The following is a 19,030-nucleotide window of genomic DNA, read 5'->3' as shown; positions in this document are numbered from 1 at the left end:
CTTTGATAATCAGGAAAAAATAATTTAAAAAAAAGTCAATTGGGGTGCCTGGGTGGCTCAGTTGGTTAAGTGGCCGCCTTCGGCTCAGGTCGTGATCCTGGGGTCCTGGAATCAAGCCCCACATCAGGCTCCCTGTTCAGCAGGGAGTCTGCTTCTCCCTCTCCTCTCTCTCCATCTGTCCCCACTTCTCGTGCTCTCTCTCTTAATAAATAAAATCTTTAAAAAAATAAGATAAAAAAAGAAGTCAAGACTCACTCAATGATGTTCCTTGTGGTTTCACCATGGGGCTTGCAGGAAACAAAAATCAGTGTGCAGATAGCCCTACAGTTTCAAATGGCTTGAACCACCTGATAGTCTGAAGGAAGAAACACATTGCTATTAATATAATTACTTTTGTTTTAAAGATTTTATTTCAGACAGAGACAGCGAGAGAGAGACAGAGAGAGAAAGAGCGCACAAGTGGGGGGAGGGGCAGAGTGCTATGTGTCACTGTGTGTTCAGCACCCCACTGAACAGGGAGCCCCATGTGGGGCTCGATCCCAGGACCCTAGGATCATGACCTGAGCCAAAGGCAGACGCTTAACCAACTGAGCCAGCCACCCAGGTGCCCCGCTATTAATATAATTAAGTTATCATGGTCTGGGTTATCAGAAACTACCAACTGGCTAGCACCTAGGATTGGTTAGGAATAGAGAAGTAGGGTCAGAGCCAGCCCACTGGGAGCCCCCTTAGCACCATATTGGATTAAGGTACTAAAGATGGTGGACATCATGAGAACACCCAACTAGTTCTGTTAACAGGAGAGCTATCCATTCTTACGCAGTCCCGCCCGGGCTGGGTTCACCACAGCAACAATGAAGTGCCCATCTTCCTTTGACTTTAGTAGCTGTGGTAAAATCTTCTCTGCTCGACCAGCGTGAAATTCACAGTTGGTGATGCCTGCAGAAGAGAGGTCCCCAAGACAGAAGTCAAAACTCAAGCCCAGCAGTGAGGAAAGGGGCAAGGGAGGGAAAGTTACAGCTTTACAGAAATGTACAGGAGCCAGGGCTCTGCCATCTTCCCTTTGGGTCTGGCATACCACCAAATAACAAGGAAAAAAACGCTTTTGGACCTGCCTCATTGTTGCCAACACATTTTCCTTTGCAATATCTCAGTAGGCCTTTCAGCTTGAGATACTAGAACATGTTATTTTAAAACTTAGTGACACATAGCACATAAGTACCTGTATACTAAGAAGAAAACCTTGACTTTTACTCAAGTGCTCTTTCTGCTACATTAGAGATTTTCAGAGCCTCAAGAGTTGTCTGGAGGTAGGGTAGAGAGAACAAGGAGATCTGCTTTCTATATCGTAGTCTGGCATATGATTTTGTTCAAAGAAAAGGTTTTGTGGCTAACAATTGTTTGAAATCTACTGTATTATGTTATAATGCCTCATGAGTCTAATGTCAAGAAGGCTCCTCTTCTTTATTATCCAAAGTTTTGCCAAATTCTCTTCCTGTCATCTAGGCCTGTTCACTGCCTCGGGCTCTTCTTCTGGATAGAAAAAAAAAGGGGGGGGAGATTAGCTATTGGGACCTCTTTTAGAAAACCATCAGGACCCAACTCCAATCACTCCAAGACACCCTCCCTCCCTCTGCACAGTCATGGGTATAGTCGATGCCCTTTCCCACACAATGCTTTACAGAGCACAGAAGCAACTGGAGCTCTTCATTTCTCTCCAGAATGCAAGCAGTGTACCATTGAAGGCTGCAGTCCGCCTGGCGTCTTCTACTGCCTGTTCCACCAACTCAATCCCAAGGACCTGCGAGGCATACTGAGCCAGAGAGACACCAATCACACCTGAGGAAGGAAGAGGATAAGAGGAGGATATTTTAGGAGTTTATTTTATTTATTTTATTTTATTTATTTATTTGTGAGAGAGAGAGCACAAGCAGGGGGAGCAGCAGAGGGAGAGGGAGAAGCAGGCTCTCCACTGAGCAGAGAGCCCGATGTGGGGCTCGATCCCAGGACCCTGGGATCATGACCTGAGCTGACGGCAGAGGCTTAACCAACTAAGCCACCCAGGCGTCCCTATTTTAAGATTTTAAACCAATGATGGTATGCCTGCACCACCCACCATCGCCTCCCCACTTGAGCCCTGGGTGCTGGGTAGATGGAAGCTAAGTAGCATGTAGATTCTGCCCTGGGCCGCCACTTGCCAGTTCCACGGCAGATGTCAAGGAGGATGGTGTTAGAGTTCACTCCGCTCAGCTCCCGCACTGTCCGATATAGCACCTCTGCACCAGCAGTGTTGATCTGGAAAAAGGCATCTGGAGAGATGCAGATCTTCAAGCCCAGGAGATCTTCAAAGAGGTGGGGTTCCCCAAATAGGAGCTGATAGGGGGACTGCTGATGGCTGCAACGCATCATAGTGCTGGAAAATAATTTTTTTTAAAGGTTTTATGTATTCATTTGAGAGACAGAGCACAAGCAGGGGGCAGAGGGAGGGGGAGAAGCAGACTCCCCGCTGAGCAGAGAGCCCAACGCGGGGCTCGATCCCAGGACCCTGGGAGCATGACCTGAGCCGAAGGCAGACTCTTAACCAACTGAGCCACCCAGGTGCCCCTGGAAAAGAATTTTTAAAAAAGCAGTTTGGAATAGCAGACCATTCCATCTCTACTGGTTTGCGGGGGGCAGGGGGGAGTGGGCAGCATCTCAGCCAGGAGACACGGCCCCCACGGCATGGCCCTGAAAGGTCTGGAAGAATTCCCTCTCGGGGGATGGAGGTATATGCAGACACCCTCTCATCTAAATTTGGCCTGGGTTCCGGGACCTGGCTGGTGTACAGGGGCCAGTATCACTTAGCCCAGTTCCCCCACAGTCAGCAGCCCTGCCTCAGCAAAGCCACAGCTCAGAATATGGCAAGCCACCCTGCTTGCTGTCTTGGCTACCCCAGGTTTACCTTTCCTGGAAGTAAAGTGATGACAAGTCACAGACTGCTCCTGGCCCAGTGGTGAAAAACTTCTTGACAGCCTCCTTCTGAACATTGAGGTCCTCCTACCCAGATCACAAAATCAGGAGTCAAGCACAGACTCATCTCTGACAAATTTTCTCTCCAAGCTCTACAATAATAATCAGCCTTGCAATAGTCAGACAAGAAGGCACCTTTCTCAAATCCTATTATAAATAACACTTAACATAAAGCAATGTTCTACATGACAAAAAATACACTATTTACACATCTCAGCAGAAGCATTGCTTTGCTTATCAGCTTTTGACAAATCCTATACAGTAGACATGGTGCTTTCTCCAATTTGAGCCTCCTTAATAGTCTTCTAAAGAAAGTGAGAGTTATTCCTATTGTAAACAAGGAACTAAACTAAGTTTTTGCCTCATTATGAAAAGCAATAACTTTTCAACTCCCTTTATGCCTCTCCACTTCAAATATCCCAACCACCCACTCAAATACCACCTCAAAGATATGAGTCCTCAAAGAAAAGAAAGAGGGCATGGGAGGGAATGATCAGGGTAACTAAATTCTTTCTTTGAATTCAGAACATTTTAAAATTCTTACATCACTGCAGAGAGCCTAAACATTAGCTTGACACAGGACAGATCACAATAAACTATGCTGGAGCTCTAGAGTTAAAAGGCCAAGAACTGTATTTTGGGGATAAATACCCAGTAGTTCGATTACTGGATCATAGGGTAGTTCTATTTTTAACTTTTTGAGGACCCTCCATACTGTTTTCCACACTGGCCATACCAGTGTATTCTTACCAACAGTGCAGAAGGGTTCCCTTTTCTCCACATCCTCGCCAACACTTGTTGTTTCTTGTATTTTTGATTTTAGCCATTCCAACAGGTGTGAGGTGATATCGCATTGTGGTTTTCACTTGCACTTCCCTGATGATGAGTATGTTGAGCATTTTTTCATGTGTCTGCTAGCCATCTGTATGTCTTCTTTGGAGACAGTCTGTTCATGTCTTCTGCCCATTTCTTTAAATTCAAGAACACTAATTCAAAGGGATACATGCATCCTGATGTTTATAGCAGCATTATTTACAATAGCCAAATTATGGAAGCAGCCCAAGTGTCCATCAACAGATGAATGGATAAAAGAAGAGGTGGTATATATATACAGTGGGATACTATTCATCCATAAAAAAGAATGAAATCTTGCCATTTGCAACAACATGGATGGAGCTAGGCAGTATAAATGCTAAGTGAAATAAGTCAGTCAGAGAAAGACAAATACCATATGATTTCACTCATATGTGGCATTTAAGAAACAAAGCAAATGAACAAGGGAAAAAAAGAGAGATACAAACCAAGAAACAGACTCTTAACTACAGAGAACAATCTGATGGTTACCAGAGGGGAGGTGGGTGGGGAGATGGGTGAAGTAGGTGATGGGGATTAAGGAGTGCACTTGTCATGATGAGCACCGTGTGATGTATAGAGTTGTTGAATCACTATATTGTATACCTGGCCTAATATAACTCTGTATGTTAACTACACTGGAATTAAAATAAATAAATAAATAAATAAATAAATAAATAAATAAATGGGGTTTTTTTACATATGTAGATTAAACTTACTAATGTATTTTATCATTATCTGTGCTCACCATTATTTACTGCATCTCCCATTAAAGTTAGCATTGTGTATTTTCCTGTAGTTCTGTCAGTTATTAGGTGTACGTAATTTTAAATTGTTGTATTTTCCTTTTAAATTGAACCTTCTACCTTTATTAAGTCTTCTCTTTTATGTCTAGTAATACCTGCTGCCTTAGAATCTACTTCGAGAGGCGCCTGGGTGGCTCAGTTGTTAAGCATCTGCCTTCAGCTCAGGTCATGATCCCAGGGTCCTGGGATCGAGCCCCGCATCGGGCTCCCTGCTCCGCGGGAAGCCTGCTTCTCCCTCTCCCACTCCCCCTGCTTGTGTTCCCTCTCTCGCTGTGTCTCGCTCTGTCAAATAAATAAATAAAATCTTTAAAGAATCTACTTTGATATTAATAGTTATATCTGTTTAAATACCTACATACATACATAAAAATAAAAGGCCACAGGAATTGTGTGTCAATTATACTCAATTTTTTTAAATTACAAAAAAAAAGGTTAGAATCAATGACGTGGGTTCAAGCCCTAGCTTGGCTATTTACTGGCTCTTCACCTTGGGTATTTCTGTGCCTCTATTTGCTCATCTGAAATGAGGATGACAATATTTTTCCTTCTCTCACCTACTTTACAGGTGGGTTGAGATGATCACATTAAGTACAGGAATATATATATATTTTTTAAAGATTTTATTTATTTATTTGACAGAGACAGAGACAGTGAGAGAGAGAACACAAGCAGGGGGAGTGGGAGAGAGAGAAGCAGGCCTCCCGCCGAGCAGGGAGCCTGATGTGGGGCTCGATCCCAGGACCCCGAGATCATGACCTGAGCCGAAGGCAGTCGCCTAACCAACTGAGCCACCCAGGCGCCCCAAGTACAGGAATATTTTAACATGGGAATGTTTCAAAGCCCTAAGTGAATTACAAATGTAAAGTATTATTTGAGTTATGAAATTCTGACTATATTCTCCTCTCTATTGAATCGGCTTTTAGAGTCAGTAGAGTACCTACCAACTTCCACGGGCCAAGTTCTTGTGAAAATACTTGGGAGTCCTCACATGATAATTAACTTGGTAACCTCACCTCAGTCTCTGTGATTTGATTATGCCAGCAGCGTGGTTAGAGTACCTCGCTATCTCCTCCTCAACCTCGACCCCTCTTCCCAACCCATACAAATATTCTGTGGATGTGTAATTTCTGCTATCTGCCCTGAAACTTCCAAAACCAACTGCAGGATAGTGAAAACAAGAGCTGCTACGGACGCCGCCCCTTATCATTCTGTGAGTCTCACCTGTCTTAATTCCTGGGTTTGGAAAGTGATGATGGCCATTGTGTGCCCTTGGCTATTCGTGCGGACTATGAGCTCACGCCAGTACCCACCTTCATGGAACAGAAGGCAGGGCTCCACTGGGTACTGTGGAAGGAATACTTCATAGTACTAGGAAGAAAACAGTATTGTTATGCAGACAAATCTAACAAGTTTCACAGCTGATTATTCATGCGGAGTGATTGTTATGGGCTAAATTGCATCCAGCCCCATGCATATATTGAAGCCTTACCCCCAGTACCTCAGAATGTGACCATATGTGGAGATAAGGTCTTTAAAGAGGTGATTAAATTAAAATGAGGCCCCTGATTGCTGTCCTTTTAAGAAAGAGAAAATTGGGACACACACAGAGACACCAGGGATGCCCAAACAGAGGAAAGATCATGTGAAGACACAGAAGATGGCCACCTACAAGCCAAGGAGGCAGGCCTCAAAGAAACCAAACTTGCCAACATCTATCTAGGATGTCTAGCCTTCAGAACTGTGAGAAAATACATTTCTGTTGTTTAAGCCACGCAGTCTGCGGTACTTTGTTATGTACCTAGTAGACAGATACAGATTTTGGTACCAAGAAGTGGCATGCTGCTGTAACAAATACCTAAAAATACGGAAGTGGCTTTAAAACGGAATGGGTAAAGACTGGAAGCGTTTTGAGGCGCAGGCTAGAAAAAGCCTAGATTGCCTTAAAGAGACTATGAGCAGGAATATGGATATTAGAGGTGATTCTGGTGAGATCTCAGAAAGAAATGAGCATGCTGTTGGGAACTAGACAAAAGTTGATTGTTATAAAGCAAAAAAGAACTTGGACGAATGGTGTCCTAGTGTTGGGTGGAAGGTAAAAATTCTAAGTGCTGAACCTGCATATTTAGCTAAGGAGATTTCTAAGCAGTGTTGAAGGTGTGGCCTGGTTTCTGCTTGCTGCTTATAGTAAAATGTATGGAGAGGAGAAAGATACACTGAAGAACGAATTGTTAAGCAAAAAGGAACCGGAACTTGAAGGTTTGGAAAAATCTCAGACTATCCATATAATATGAAAGCATGTTCAGGAGGCAAAACCGAGGTCTGGCTGGACAATCCTTTGATAAAGTGATTACAGGTGTGTCTCATGGATCCAATCAGCCATCTCAGCAGAAGCCAGGAATAGAGATGAAATTTTATCAACAGAAACACCGCCAGCTTTGACTAAAGGGGACAGAGACAAGATATAATGAAGGAAGGCTATCAGACTTCTGGGATTCCACAGGACAGGACAATAGACCTATCTGACTGCCAACAGGTGTTATCCTTCAAGAAAAGAGAAGAATGACCCCAAGGCAATTCAGAGATCAGCAGGACGGCTGCTCCCACTATTGGCCCAGAGGGGACAGGCCCCAGGGGGGCAAGGTTGTATCCTCAGTTTCAGTGGGCCAGACTGCCAATGTCCAGGGCCTGAAGCATGAACACACGATTGGGCCAAAGGACAGAGCATCAAGCCAAAGAGGGTAATTCTTGAGCCTTAAAATCTAATGGAATTTGCCCTGCTAGGTTTCAAACTTGCTTGGAACCTATGATACCTCTCCTCTTTCCAATTGCTCCCTTTTGGAATGGGAATGTTCACCCTATTGTCTGTCCCACCATTGTACTTTGGAAGCAGATAACTTGTAATGGTTTCACAGGTTCACAGCTGAAGATTTGTTTTTAAAGATTTTATTTATTTCAGAGAGAGAGAGTGTGAGCCTGAGCAGGGGGAGGGGCAGAGGGAGAAGGAGAAGCAGGCTCCCCACGGAGCAGGCAGCCCTACAAGGGGCTCGATCCCAGGACCCTGAGATCATGACCTGAGCCGAAGGCAGACACTTAACCCACTGAGCCACCCAGGTGCCCTTGAAGATTTTTGCCTTAGGATGAATTATGCCTTGAGTCTCATCCACATTTGATTTAGATGATATTCAGATAAGGCTTGGGATTTAGGGTCGATGCTGAAATGGGTTTAAAATTAGGGGCTGGGGACGCCTGGGTGGCTCAGTTGGTTGGGCGTCTGCCTTCAGCTTGGCTGTGATCCTGGGGTCCTGGGATTGGTCCCTCATTGGGCTCCTTGCTCAGCAGGGAGCCTGCTTCTCCCTCTGCCTGTTGTTCCCCCTGCTTGCGTGCTCACTCTCTCTCACTCCTGCTCTATCTTTGGCAAATGAGTGAAATCTTTAAAAAAAAAAAAAAATTAAAAAATTTGGGGGCTGTTGGGGGCGCCTGGCTGGCATGTGACTCTTGATCTTGGGGTCATGAGTTCAAGCCCCATGTTGGGTGTAGAGCTTAAAAAACTGGGGGCTATTATGAAGGGGTGAATGTACTTTGCATGTAAGGAGAATATGAATTTTGGGGGTCCAACGGGTAGAGGGTTAAGGGCTAAATTGTGTCCCCTAAAACTTGTATGTTGAAGTCCTAACCTCCAGCACCTCAGAATGTGACTGTATTTGGAAATAGGGCCTTTAAAGAGGTGATTAAGTTAAAATGAGGTAGTTAGGATGGACCCTAATCTAATATGACTGTTATCCCTATAAGAAGGGGAAATTTGGACACACACAAAGACACCAGGGATGCGGATGTGCACAGAGAGAAGACTATGTAAAGACATAGTGAGAAAGTGGCCATCTGCAAGGCAAAGTGAGAAGCCCAGAAGAAACCAAACCTGCTGACACCCTAATCTTAGACTTCCAGCCTCCAGACTTTGAGGAAATAAATTTCTGTTGTTTAAGCTGCCCAGTCTGTGGTATTTTATTATGGCAGCTCTAGCAAACTAATGCAGTGATATAAGAAAGAGGATCCCTGCCCTGCAACCTCACAGAGGAATATTATCCATTGTATTTTCCAAACACTAAGCTCCATGAAGGCTTAGAGTTATATCCTTAGTCTGCCACATAGTAGGTGCTCAATAATTATTATTGAAATAAAGTATGACTGAATGAACAGGAAAGGTGTTTCTATGTAGAGTCTTAATTTATTCTATGTACACTATGAAGTACAATAATCTTCTATTTTTATGAATTCCTCCTGGAAGCAACTCCTAATACAGCACTAGGTTGCTATGATTCCACTCTTATTTTTAACTTCCTGATATACACCCATCATTTCTATATTCCTTCATATAACCAGGTACCAACTACACCATGGCTTAGCTGGATGCTTCATTTCCTCCTTGTGAGTACAAGTCAGATGCAATCCTGATTTAGTAGCTGGGATAGCAAAAATCCTTAAAGCTAAACTTTTCAAACACAAACCAGTGGCTAGCACAACAGGACACACTGTCTGATTTACTAGCTCCTTTCATTTTTGTAATACGTGTGTTCTAGTTCCACTGTATTTTCAAACAAACCCCCAAATGATGCATGGAAGGAGAAGTTATACCAAAAAAAAGTGCTGCCTGAGAGGGTAAAATCAACTACGGCTGCACTTAATCACTTTTGCTGTACTGTCATAAACATGCAATATAAGATATGCTTAACTACACTGAACATATTTTTCAAATTTTGAGGTTGGTGATTTTAATAAAAAACACCGGTTCAACTGTTGGTTACTGGCTGGTTGGAAAGCAACGTTTTCTGGAAGCAAGATTCAAAGATCACTGGGGTCCCGGAAGGATAGGAAATTGAAAAACTGAGTCCAACCCGAAAGATAATGGTAAATAGATATGAAATACAGCTCTGCCACTGTTTGAACTAAGACCTTGGTTTCTTCATTTATAAAATGGAGACTGAAACTCTTATTCCTATATAGCAAGGCCTAACTATGATGAGCGAAAGGGGCTTCTAGTTAAAATAACAGAATATTCCTTATAAAAATCCTACTAAAATGGGGGCCCCTGGGTGGCCCGGTTGGTTAAGCGTCCAACTTTTGATTTTGGCTCAGGTCATGATCTCAGGGTCGTGAGGTCAGCACCGCATTGGGCTCCGCGCTGGGCCTGGAGCCTATTTAAGATTCTCTCTCTCCCTCTCCCTTGGCCCCTCCCTGCCCCTGCATGTATGTGTGCACGTACTCTCTCTCTAAAAGAAATCCTACTAAAATGAAATAAAGGAATAAAAAAGACACAAGCTGATTTAAGCTCATTACTCCACCAATTCTCCCTTCTCTTTCTCCTGCACCATCATTTTCCTACCTCACTACTAGAACATTCCCATAAACATATAAGCAAGCTCTTACTCTCCCACCTTTAACAAAGAAAGGGAACTTCCTGACCCCACTATTCCTACCAGCCACTGTTATATTTCACTGCTCCTCCTTGTAGAAAAACTCAAAAGAACCATATATATTCACTGCCTTCCACTCCTCTCCTTCTATTCACGCACTAGAATCAGGTCCCCACCACTCCACCAGAATGGTTCATGTGAAGGTCACCAATGATGACCTTGTTATGCAATTCAACATACATCCATCTCCACCAGTACTGTCACTGCTCTATATCAACTCTCACTTGGATTACTGCAACAGCCTCCCAACTGGTCTCTCCTTGTTTCTATCCTGTCCTCCAATAATCCATACACAACACAACAGCCAGAGTGATTCTGTGAAACACAAATCATATCATGACACATCCTGCCCATCAAAACCTCCAATGGCTCAGAATAAAAGCCAAAGTCCCTACAATGACCTCCAATGCACTACATAATCTTGCTCCTATTAACCATCCTACCCCATGTCTGACACTTCTGGGCCTATTTTCAGTTCCTCTAAAAAGCCTGTCACGTTCCCATCTTGGGATGGGCTTTCTCTTTTCCTAGAAAGCTCCACCCTCAGACCTCTACATAGCCGACCCCCTCACAGCCTCTAAGTTTTAAATGCAAGGTTTCTCATCCTCAGCACTGCTGCCATTTGGGGCTAATTCTTTGTTGTGGGGAGCTGTCCCATGTGCTGGGGGACATTTGACAGCATCTCTGGCCTCTACCCACACTAGACGCCAGTAGCACTGCCCAATCATCCCTCAGTGATAACAACCAAAAATGTCTCCAGATATTGCCAAATGTCCTGTGCAAGGCAAAACTGCCCCCCAGTTGAGAGCCACTACTTTATTCAAATACTGTCTTCTTCTGGAAGCCTACCTTGACCCCTTTTAAAATTATAACCCATGCTCACTTTGGGAGCACCTATACTAAAATTGAAATAATACTGAGATTAGCATGGCCCCTGTGCAAGAAGGACACACAAATTCATGAAACATTCCATATTTTTATCATCTCAAAGGATAAACACTGACAAAATCTGTTACTTATAGAATCATGATTTAACTCCCTACCTCTTCTCTAAATAAACTTACTTAAGTTCTAGAACAACAATAACAAAATTACAACCTAGGCTTCCTCCAACCCTAGAATTTCTTATCCTCCTGATCCTGCTGTACTTTTCCTATGGCACTTGCTTTAATCTGGCTGGGCCCCTATAACAAAAATACCGCAAACTGGGTGACTTATAAATAAGAGAAATGTATGTCTCACAGTTCTGGAGGCTGGGAAGTCCAAGATCAAGATGCTGGCAGATGCAGTGTCTTACAAGAATGTGTTTCCTCACATTCCCTGCATATTTTCAAACCACAATGCTTTGAAACTGGAACTCAATCACAAGACAAAATTTGGAAAGAATTCAAATACATGGAGGCTAAAGAGCATCCTACTAAAGAATGAATGGGTCAACCAGGAAATTAAGGAAGATTTTTTTTTTAAATTCATGGAAACGTGAAAATGAAAACACAACTGTCCAAAACCTTTGGGATGCAGCAAAGGCGGTCCTTCGAGGGAAGAGCATAGCAATATAAGCCTTTCTCAAGAAACAAGAAAGATCTCAAATATGCAAGCTAACCTTACACCTAAAGGAGCTAGAAAAAGAACAGCAAATAAAGCCTAAATCCAGCAGAAGAGAAGCAATAAAGATCAGAGCAGAAATCAATGAACTAGAAACCAAAAAAAAACAAAAAACAAAAAAAAACAGTAGAACAGATCAATGAAACTGTAAGCTAGTTCTTTGAAAGAACTGATAAGATCAATAAACCCCTGGCCAGACTTATCAAAAAGAAAAGAGAAAGGACCCAAATAAATAAAATCATGAATGAAAGAGGAGAGATCACAACCAACACTGAAGAAATACAATCTTAAGAACATATTATGAGCAACTATATGCCAACAAATTAGGCAATCTGGAAGAAATGAATGCATTCCTAGAAACATATAAACTACCAAAACTGAAACGGGAAGAAATAGAAAACCTGAAAAGGCACATAACCAGCAAGGAAATTGAAGCGGCAATCAAAAAACTCCCAACAAACCAGAGTCCAGGACCCGGTGGCTTCCCAGGGGAATTCTACCAAACATTTAAAGAAGAATTAATACCTATTCTTTTGAAGCAGTTTCAAAAAATAGAAAGGGAAGGAAAACTTCCAAACTCTTTCTATGGGGCCAGCATTACCTTGATCCCAAAACCAAAGACCCCACCAAAAAGTAGAATTGCAGACCAACATCCCTGATGAACATGGATACCAAAATTATCACCAAGATACCAGCAAAGAGGATCCAACAGTACAGTAAAAGGATTATTCATCAGGACCAAGTGGGATTTATTCCTGGGATGCAAGTGTGATTCAACATCCACAAATCAATCAAGGTGATACACCACATTAATAAAAGAAAGGACAAGAACCATATGATCCTCTCAAAAGATGCAGAAAAAGCATTGACAAAATACAGCATCTTTCTTGATTAAAACTCTCCAGCATGTAGGGATAGAGGGAACATACCTCGATATCATAAAAGCCATAAACAAAAAGCCCACAGCAAATATCATTCTCAATGGGGAAAACCTGAGAGCTTTTCCCCTAAGGTCAGGAACACGGCAGGGATGTCCACTCTCACCACTGCTATTCAACATAGTACTAGAAGTCCTAGCCTCAGACAACAAAAGAAATAAAAGGCATCCGAATCAGCAAAGAAGAAGTTAAACTCTCACTCTTGGCAGATGACATGATACTCTGTGTGGAAAACCCAAAAGACTCCATCCCAAAACTGCTAGAACTCATACAGGAATTCAACAACGTGGCAGGATATAAAATCAAGGCACAGAAATCAGTTGCATTTCTATACACTAATAATGAGAAAGAAGAAAGAGAAATCAAGGAATCGATCCCATTTACAATTGTCCACAAAACCATAAGATACCTAGGAATAAACCTAACCAAAGAGGTAAAGGATCTGTACTCAAAAAACTATAGAACAATTATGAAAGAAATTGACGAAGACACAAAGAAATGGAAAAACATTCCATGCTCATGGATTAGAAGAATAAATACTATTTAAATGTCTATGCTACCTAGAGCAATCTACACATTCAATGCAATCCCTATCAAAATACCATCAACTTTTTTCAAAGAAATGGAACAAATGATCCTAAAATTTGTATGGAACCAGAAAAAACCCCGAATAGCCAGAGGAATGTTGAAAAAGAAAAGCAAAGCTGGCAGCATCACAATTCCGGACTTCAAGCTCTATTACAAAGCTGTAATCATCAAGACAGTATGGTACTGGCACAAACACAGACACATAGGTCAATGGAACAGAATAGCAAACCCAGAAATGGACCCTCAACTCTATGGTCAACTAATCTTCAACAAAGCAGGAAAGAATATCCAATGGAAAAAAGACAGTCTCTTCAACAAATGGTGTTGGCAAAATTGGACAGCCACATGCAGAAGAATGAAACTGGACTGTTTCCTTATACCATATACAAAAATAGACTCAAAATGCATGAAAGACCTAAATGTGAGAAAGGAGTCCATCAAAATCCTAGAGGAGAACACAGGCAGCAACCTCTTCGACCTCAGCCACAGCAACTTCTTCCTAGAAACATCGCCAAAGGCAAGGGAAGCAAGGGCAAAAAATGAACTATTGGGACTTCATTAAGATAAAAAGCTTTTGCACAGCAAAGGAAACAGTCAACAAAATCAAAAGACAACCGACAGAATGGGAGAAGATATTTGCAAATGACATATCAGATAAAGGGCTACTATCCAAAATCTATAAAGAACTTATCAAACTCAACACCCAAAGAACAAATAATCCAATCAAGAAATGGGCAGAAGATATGAACAGACATTTTTCCAAAGAAGACATCTAAATGGCCAACAGACACATGAAAAAATGCTCAACATCGCTCAGTATCAGGGAAATCCAAATCAAAACCTCAATGAGATACCACCTCACACCAGTCAGAATGGCTAAAATTAACAAGTCAGGAAATGACAGATGTTGGCGGGGATGTGGAGAAAGGGGAACCCTCCTACACCATTGGTGGGAATGCAAGCTGGTGCAGCCACTCTGGAAAACAGTATGGAGGTTCCTCAAAAAGTTGAAAATAGGGGCACCTGGGTGGTGCAGTCAGTTAAGCACGTGCCTTCAGCTCAGGTCTTGATCTCCAAGTCCTGGGATCGAGCCCCACATCGGATGCCCTGCTCAGCAGGGAGTCTGCTTCTCTCTCTCTCTCTCTCTCCCTCTGCCCCTCCCCACTGCTCATTCTCTCTCTCTCTCAAATAAATAAATAAAATCTTAAAAAACAAGTTGAACGAACCATGAGAGACAATGGACTCTGAAAAACAAACAGAGTTCTAGAGGGGAGGGGGGTGGGAGGATGGGTTAGCCTGGTGATGGGTATTGAGGAGGGCACATTCTGCATGGAGCACTGGGTGTTATGCACAAACAATGAATCATGGAACACTTCATCTAAAACTAATGATGTAATGTATGGGGATTAACACAAGAATAAAAAAAAAATAAATTAAAAAAAAAAACAAAAAACAAGTTGAAAATAGAGCTACCCTATGACCCAGCAACTACACTACTAGGTATTTACCCCAAAGATACAAATGTAGTGGTCAGATGGGGCACCTGCACCCCAATGTTTACAGCAACAATGTCCACAATAGCCAAACTATGGAAAGAGCCCAGATGTCCATCAACAAATGAATGGATAAAGAAGATGTGGTTATATATATACAATGGAATATTAGTCATCAAAAAGAATGAAATCTTGCCATTTGCAACGACGTGGATGGAACTAGAGGGTATTATGCTAAGCGAAATAAGTCAATCAGAGAAAGACAATTACCATATGATCTCACTCATATATGGAATTTAAGAAACAAAACAGAGGAGCATAGGGAAAAGGAGGGAAAAATGAAACAAGATGAAACCAGAGAGGGAGACAAACCATGAGACTCTTAATCATAGGAAACAAACTGAGGGCTGCTAGAGGGAAGGGGGGTCGGGGGATGGGGTAACTGGGTGACAGACGTTAAGGAGGGCACTTGATGTAATGAGCACTGGGTATTATATAAGACTGATGAATCACTGAACTCTACCTCTGAAACTAATATTACACTATATGTTAATTAATTTAAATTTTAAAAAATTAAAAAATTAACAAAAATCTGTTTCCTCCCTGGCAACCATCTTTTCATTGTAACTTCCCATGGAGGAAAGGACAAGCTAGCTCTCTGGAGTCTCTTTCATAAGGGCACTAATCCCAATCATGAGGGCTCTGCCCTCATGACCTAATCACCTCCTAAAGGCCCCACCTCCTAGTACTATCACCTTGGGTGTTAGGATTTCAACGTATGATATTTGGGGTGACACAAACATTCATACCATAGCTACACTTATCACCTTCAAACATACCATATAATTTACTTTATTATGTTTTTTAAAAATCTATCTCCCTGACTAAAATGTAAGTTTATACAAGGGAAGGGATATTTCCTTCATTATTGCATCCTAAGCACCAAGAAGAGTAGTGCCTGGCACTTGTAGGTACTCAATAGCACTTGTTGAATTAATAAATGAAAGGGAGAACAAAGATAATGATAGACAAGAGCAAAACTAAAGTCATAGAAGATGGAAAGCAGACTGAAGTGATACTGAAGCAAGATGAAGGAAACTACATCCAGATTGCCTATAAAGGGGGACCTGATGAGATATAAGGCTTATCTGCTCCATACAACCCTGGGAAGGCTCAAACCTGAAGGTGCCAGTAAGGCACAAGGCTTAAAAGGGGGTGCGGGGGAGCCTGGGTGGCTCAGTCGGTTGAGCCTCAGACTCCTGATTTCGGCTCAGGTCATGATCTCAGGGTCTGAGATGGAGCCCTGTATGGGGCTTCGTGCTCAGCATGGAGTCTGCTTGTCCCTCTCCCTCTTCTCTTCCCTCTGTGCACTCTCAATTTCTCTCAAATAAATAAATAAAATCTTTTTTAAAAAGAGGGTGTAATTGAAAGTCTAGACACAAAACTGGTAAATATCCTCATCTTACCAAGAACATCCATCTTCCTGTAGCAAGAGACTGGAGATCTTTTTCTCAGGAGAAAATGAACCCAAAAAAGCACTGAATTTGGAGATACCAGACACTGTTAGAGTGACAGAGGTGTGGAAATAGGAAGATTCCATGTAAGCCTGCATTCTAAATGGTAGGAATCCCACCCCTTTCCCACGCTTCAATTCTAAAAGGCCAGCAGCCAGGCAGGAAACTTGGGAGATAATTCACTCAAGAAACTGAATAGCTCCAGGGTAAAGATCACCTGAGACAAACATATTACATAATCACCAGCCATAAAGCCAAAAATCAACAAACACACTCAAGCTGAACTGCCAATCAGGTTTTTAAGGCCTCATTCTTAAATATGAATAATCAGTCAAGTATCAACAGCTGTTTGGTTAAAGTCTCCTCTGTGGAAGACAATGACCAAAACAAAAATTCCTGAAGGAACAGACAATTCAAAGAACAGAAAAAATACATACACACATGCACACAAACACACACACACTACATTACTTATATTACTAAAAAAAAGAACAAGATGTTATACAAAAGGATCAGAGAACAAGAAAAATCTTTTGAAATGTAAAGGTAGGATAGCAAAAAATTTCAATAAAGATGTTGGCTTTTTCTTTTTAAGATTTTATTTATTTGACAGAGAGAGAGCACACAAGCAGGGGGAGCAGCAGAGGGAGAGAGAGAAGCAGGCTCCCTGTTGAGCAAGGAGCCTGATGTGGAGTTCGATCCCAGGACCCTAGGATCATGACCTGAGCCGAAGGCAGACGCTTAACCGACTGAGCCACCCAGGCGCCCCTAAGATATTGGCTTTTATATCAAAAAAATTTCACGGAAAGGAAAACAAAAGGGCAGAGATAGAAAATAGAAGAGGAATGAGCAGCAGATTAGACTCAATCCATGAGGTCCTAAATTCAAATAATAGGAGATATAAGGAAAATATAGAAAATGGGGGAAAGGAGGTAAGAAATAATACAGGAAACTTTCCCACATCTGAAAGTATTAGCTTCCAGATTGGCAAGTCCTAATTTGTACCCACCACAATGAATGGAAAAAAAAAAAAGGCCCACTGGGTCATTAAGTTTCAGAGATAAAGAGATAAAGCTTCTAGAGAAAAAGAGGAGAGAAATTACCTACAAAGGATCAGGACTTAAAGTAGCATTTAGACTCACACAACACTGGTGGCCAGATGACAAAACCATATCTTCAAATTTATAAAGGCAAATTATTCAAACCCAAATCTAGAAATCTAGAAGAAGTTTCAGTCATATGTCAGGAAAGAAAAGACATTTATAGACATGAAAAGACTTAAACTTTACCTCCAGGCACACTTCCTCAGGAATCTAATGGAGGTTATACTCCAGGCAAATGGGAAAGGAAAGACAGGAAAAAGGAAGACAGGAGAGTAGCAAAAGGAGTCCTGGGATAATAGCCATGCAAAAGACCCTGAGAGCCTAGGATGGAAGATTCCAAGAAAAAGGTCTTCAGGGAAAAAACGGAACTCAAGTTGTTGAGCATATGGAGAAGACAGATAAATATTTGACAGAGCTCTTTGAGTACTTGGGGAAAAAAATTAGCAATAGGTTCATAGAAAAACTAAACCAATGGAAAAATGAGGTAATTATCCATGCCAATAAAAAGTTATAAAAATCCATCACACTGAATAGGACTATGCAGCTATAAAAAAAAAATGAAGTGCAGGGGCACCTGGGTGGCTCAGTCGGTTAAGCATCTGCCTTAGGCTCAGGTCATGATCCCAGAGTTCTGGGATCGAGCCCTGCACTGGGCACCCTGCTCAGCAGCGGAGAGTCTGCTTCTCCCTCTCCCTCTGCCCCTCCCCCCGCTCGTGCTCTCCCGCGCTCTCTCTCTCCCTCACTCTCTCTCGCTCACTCTCTCTCAAATAAAAAAAATAAAATATTTTTAAAAAATGAAGTGCAATATTACATGAAAAAAATCAGGTGCAGGGGCGCCTGGCTGGCTCAGTCAATAGAAGGTACAACCCTTGATCTCAGGGTTGTGAGTTTGAGCCCCACATCGGATATAGAGATTACTTAAAAATAAAATCTTAAAAGGACACCTGGGTCGCTCAGTCGGTTAAGTGTCTGCCTTCGGCTCAGGTCATGATCCCAGGGTCCTGGGATCAAATCCCGCATCGGGCTCCCTGCTCAGTGGGGAGCCTGCTTCTCCCTCTCCTTCTGCCATTCCTCTTGCTTGTGCTCTCTCTCTCTCTGACATATAAATAAACAAAATCTTTAAAATAAATAAATAAATAAAACCTTTAAAAATTGTTTTAAAAAAAATGGGTGCAGAACAGGGTCCATATTAAGCTACCTTTTAGCTAAGAAAAGCTTATTTAAAAAAAAAAATAAGCAAAAACAAAACTTGTTACTTATAGAAGGAGGGAGGGAACTGGGTAGAAGGGACAGAGATAAAAGCTAGACCTCTATAAAGGTACCTTTATTTTGTAGATTTGACTTTGGAACCATGTAAATACTTTACAAAATCATAAAACAAAATTTAATCAAAATGAAAAAACTCAGGGGCGCCTGGGTGGCTCAGTCGTTAAGCGTCTGCCTTCGGCTCAGGTCATGATCCCGGAGTCCTGGGATCAAGCCCCACATCGGGCTCCCTGCTCAGCGGGAGGCCTGCTTCTCCCTCTCCCACTCCCCCTGCTTGTGTTCCCTCTCTCGCTGTCTCTCTCTCTATCAAATAAATAAATAAAATCTTTAAAAAAAAAAAATGAAAAAACTCAATCCCTAAAATTTAAAAGGAAGCAAAATAAAA

The 19,030-nt window shown here is 42.1% G+C and overlaps 1 protein-coding gene and 1 non-coding gene across 2 annotated transcripts in view; one reads left to right on the top strand and one right to left on the bottom strand.

Moving 5' to 3' along the window:
* The window catches only part of TRMT2B (tRNA methyltransferase 2 homolog B), a 46,158-nt gene that overhangs the window by 7,377 nt on the left and 19,751 nt on the right, over window positions 1-19,030 (bottom strand). Inside the window, 6 exon segments of the mRNA XM_035017970.1 lie at window positions 256-355; window positions 820-939; window positions 1,738-1,839; window positions 2,199-2,413; window positions 2,942-3,036; window positions 5,889-6,035. Coding sequence (XP_034873861.1) covers window positions 256-355; window positions 820-939; window positions 1,738-1,839; window positions 2,199-2,413; window positions 2,942-3,036; window positions 5,889-6,035 — 779 coding nt within the window.
* On the top strand, window positions 11,014-11,117 carry LOC118024495. Its single transcript, XR_004683129.1, has one exon. It is a non-coding gene; the product is annotated as a U6 spliceosomal RNA (small nuclear RNA).

Source organism: Mirounga leonina, unplaced genomic scaffold (assembly GCF_011800145.1).
Source record: "Mirounga leonina isolate KUSES-001 unplaced genomic scaffold, KU_Mleo_1.0 Mir_101414, whole genome shotgun sequence".
Classification (NCBI taxonomy): domain Eukaryota; kingdom Metazoa; phylum Chordata; class Mammalia; order Carnivora; family Phocidae; genus Mirounga; species Mirounga leonina.
Note: the sequence above shows the minus strand (reverse complement) of the source record. Positions and strands in the feature narration are given on the sequence as shown.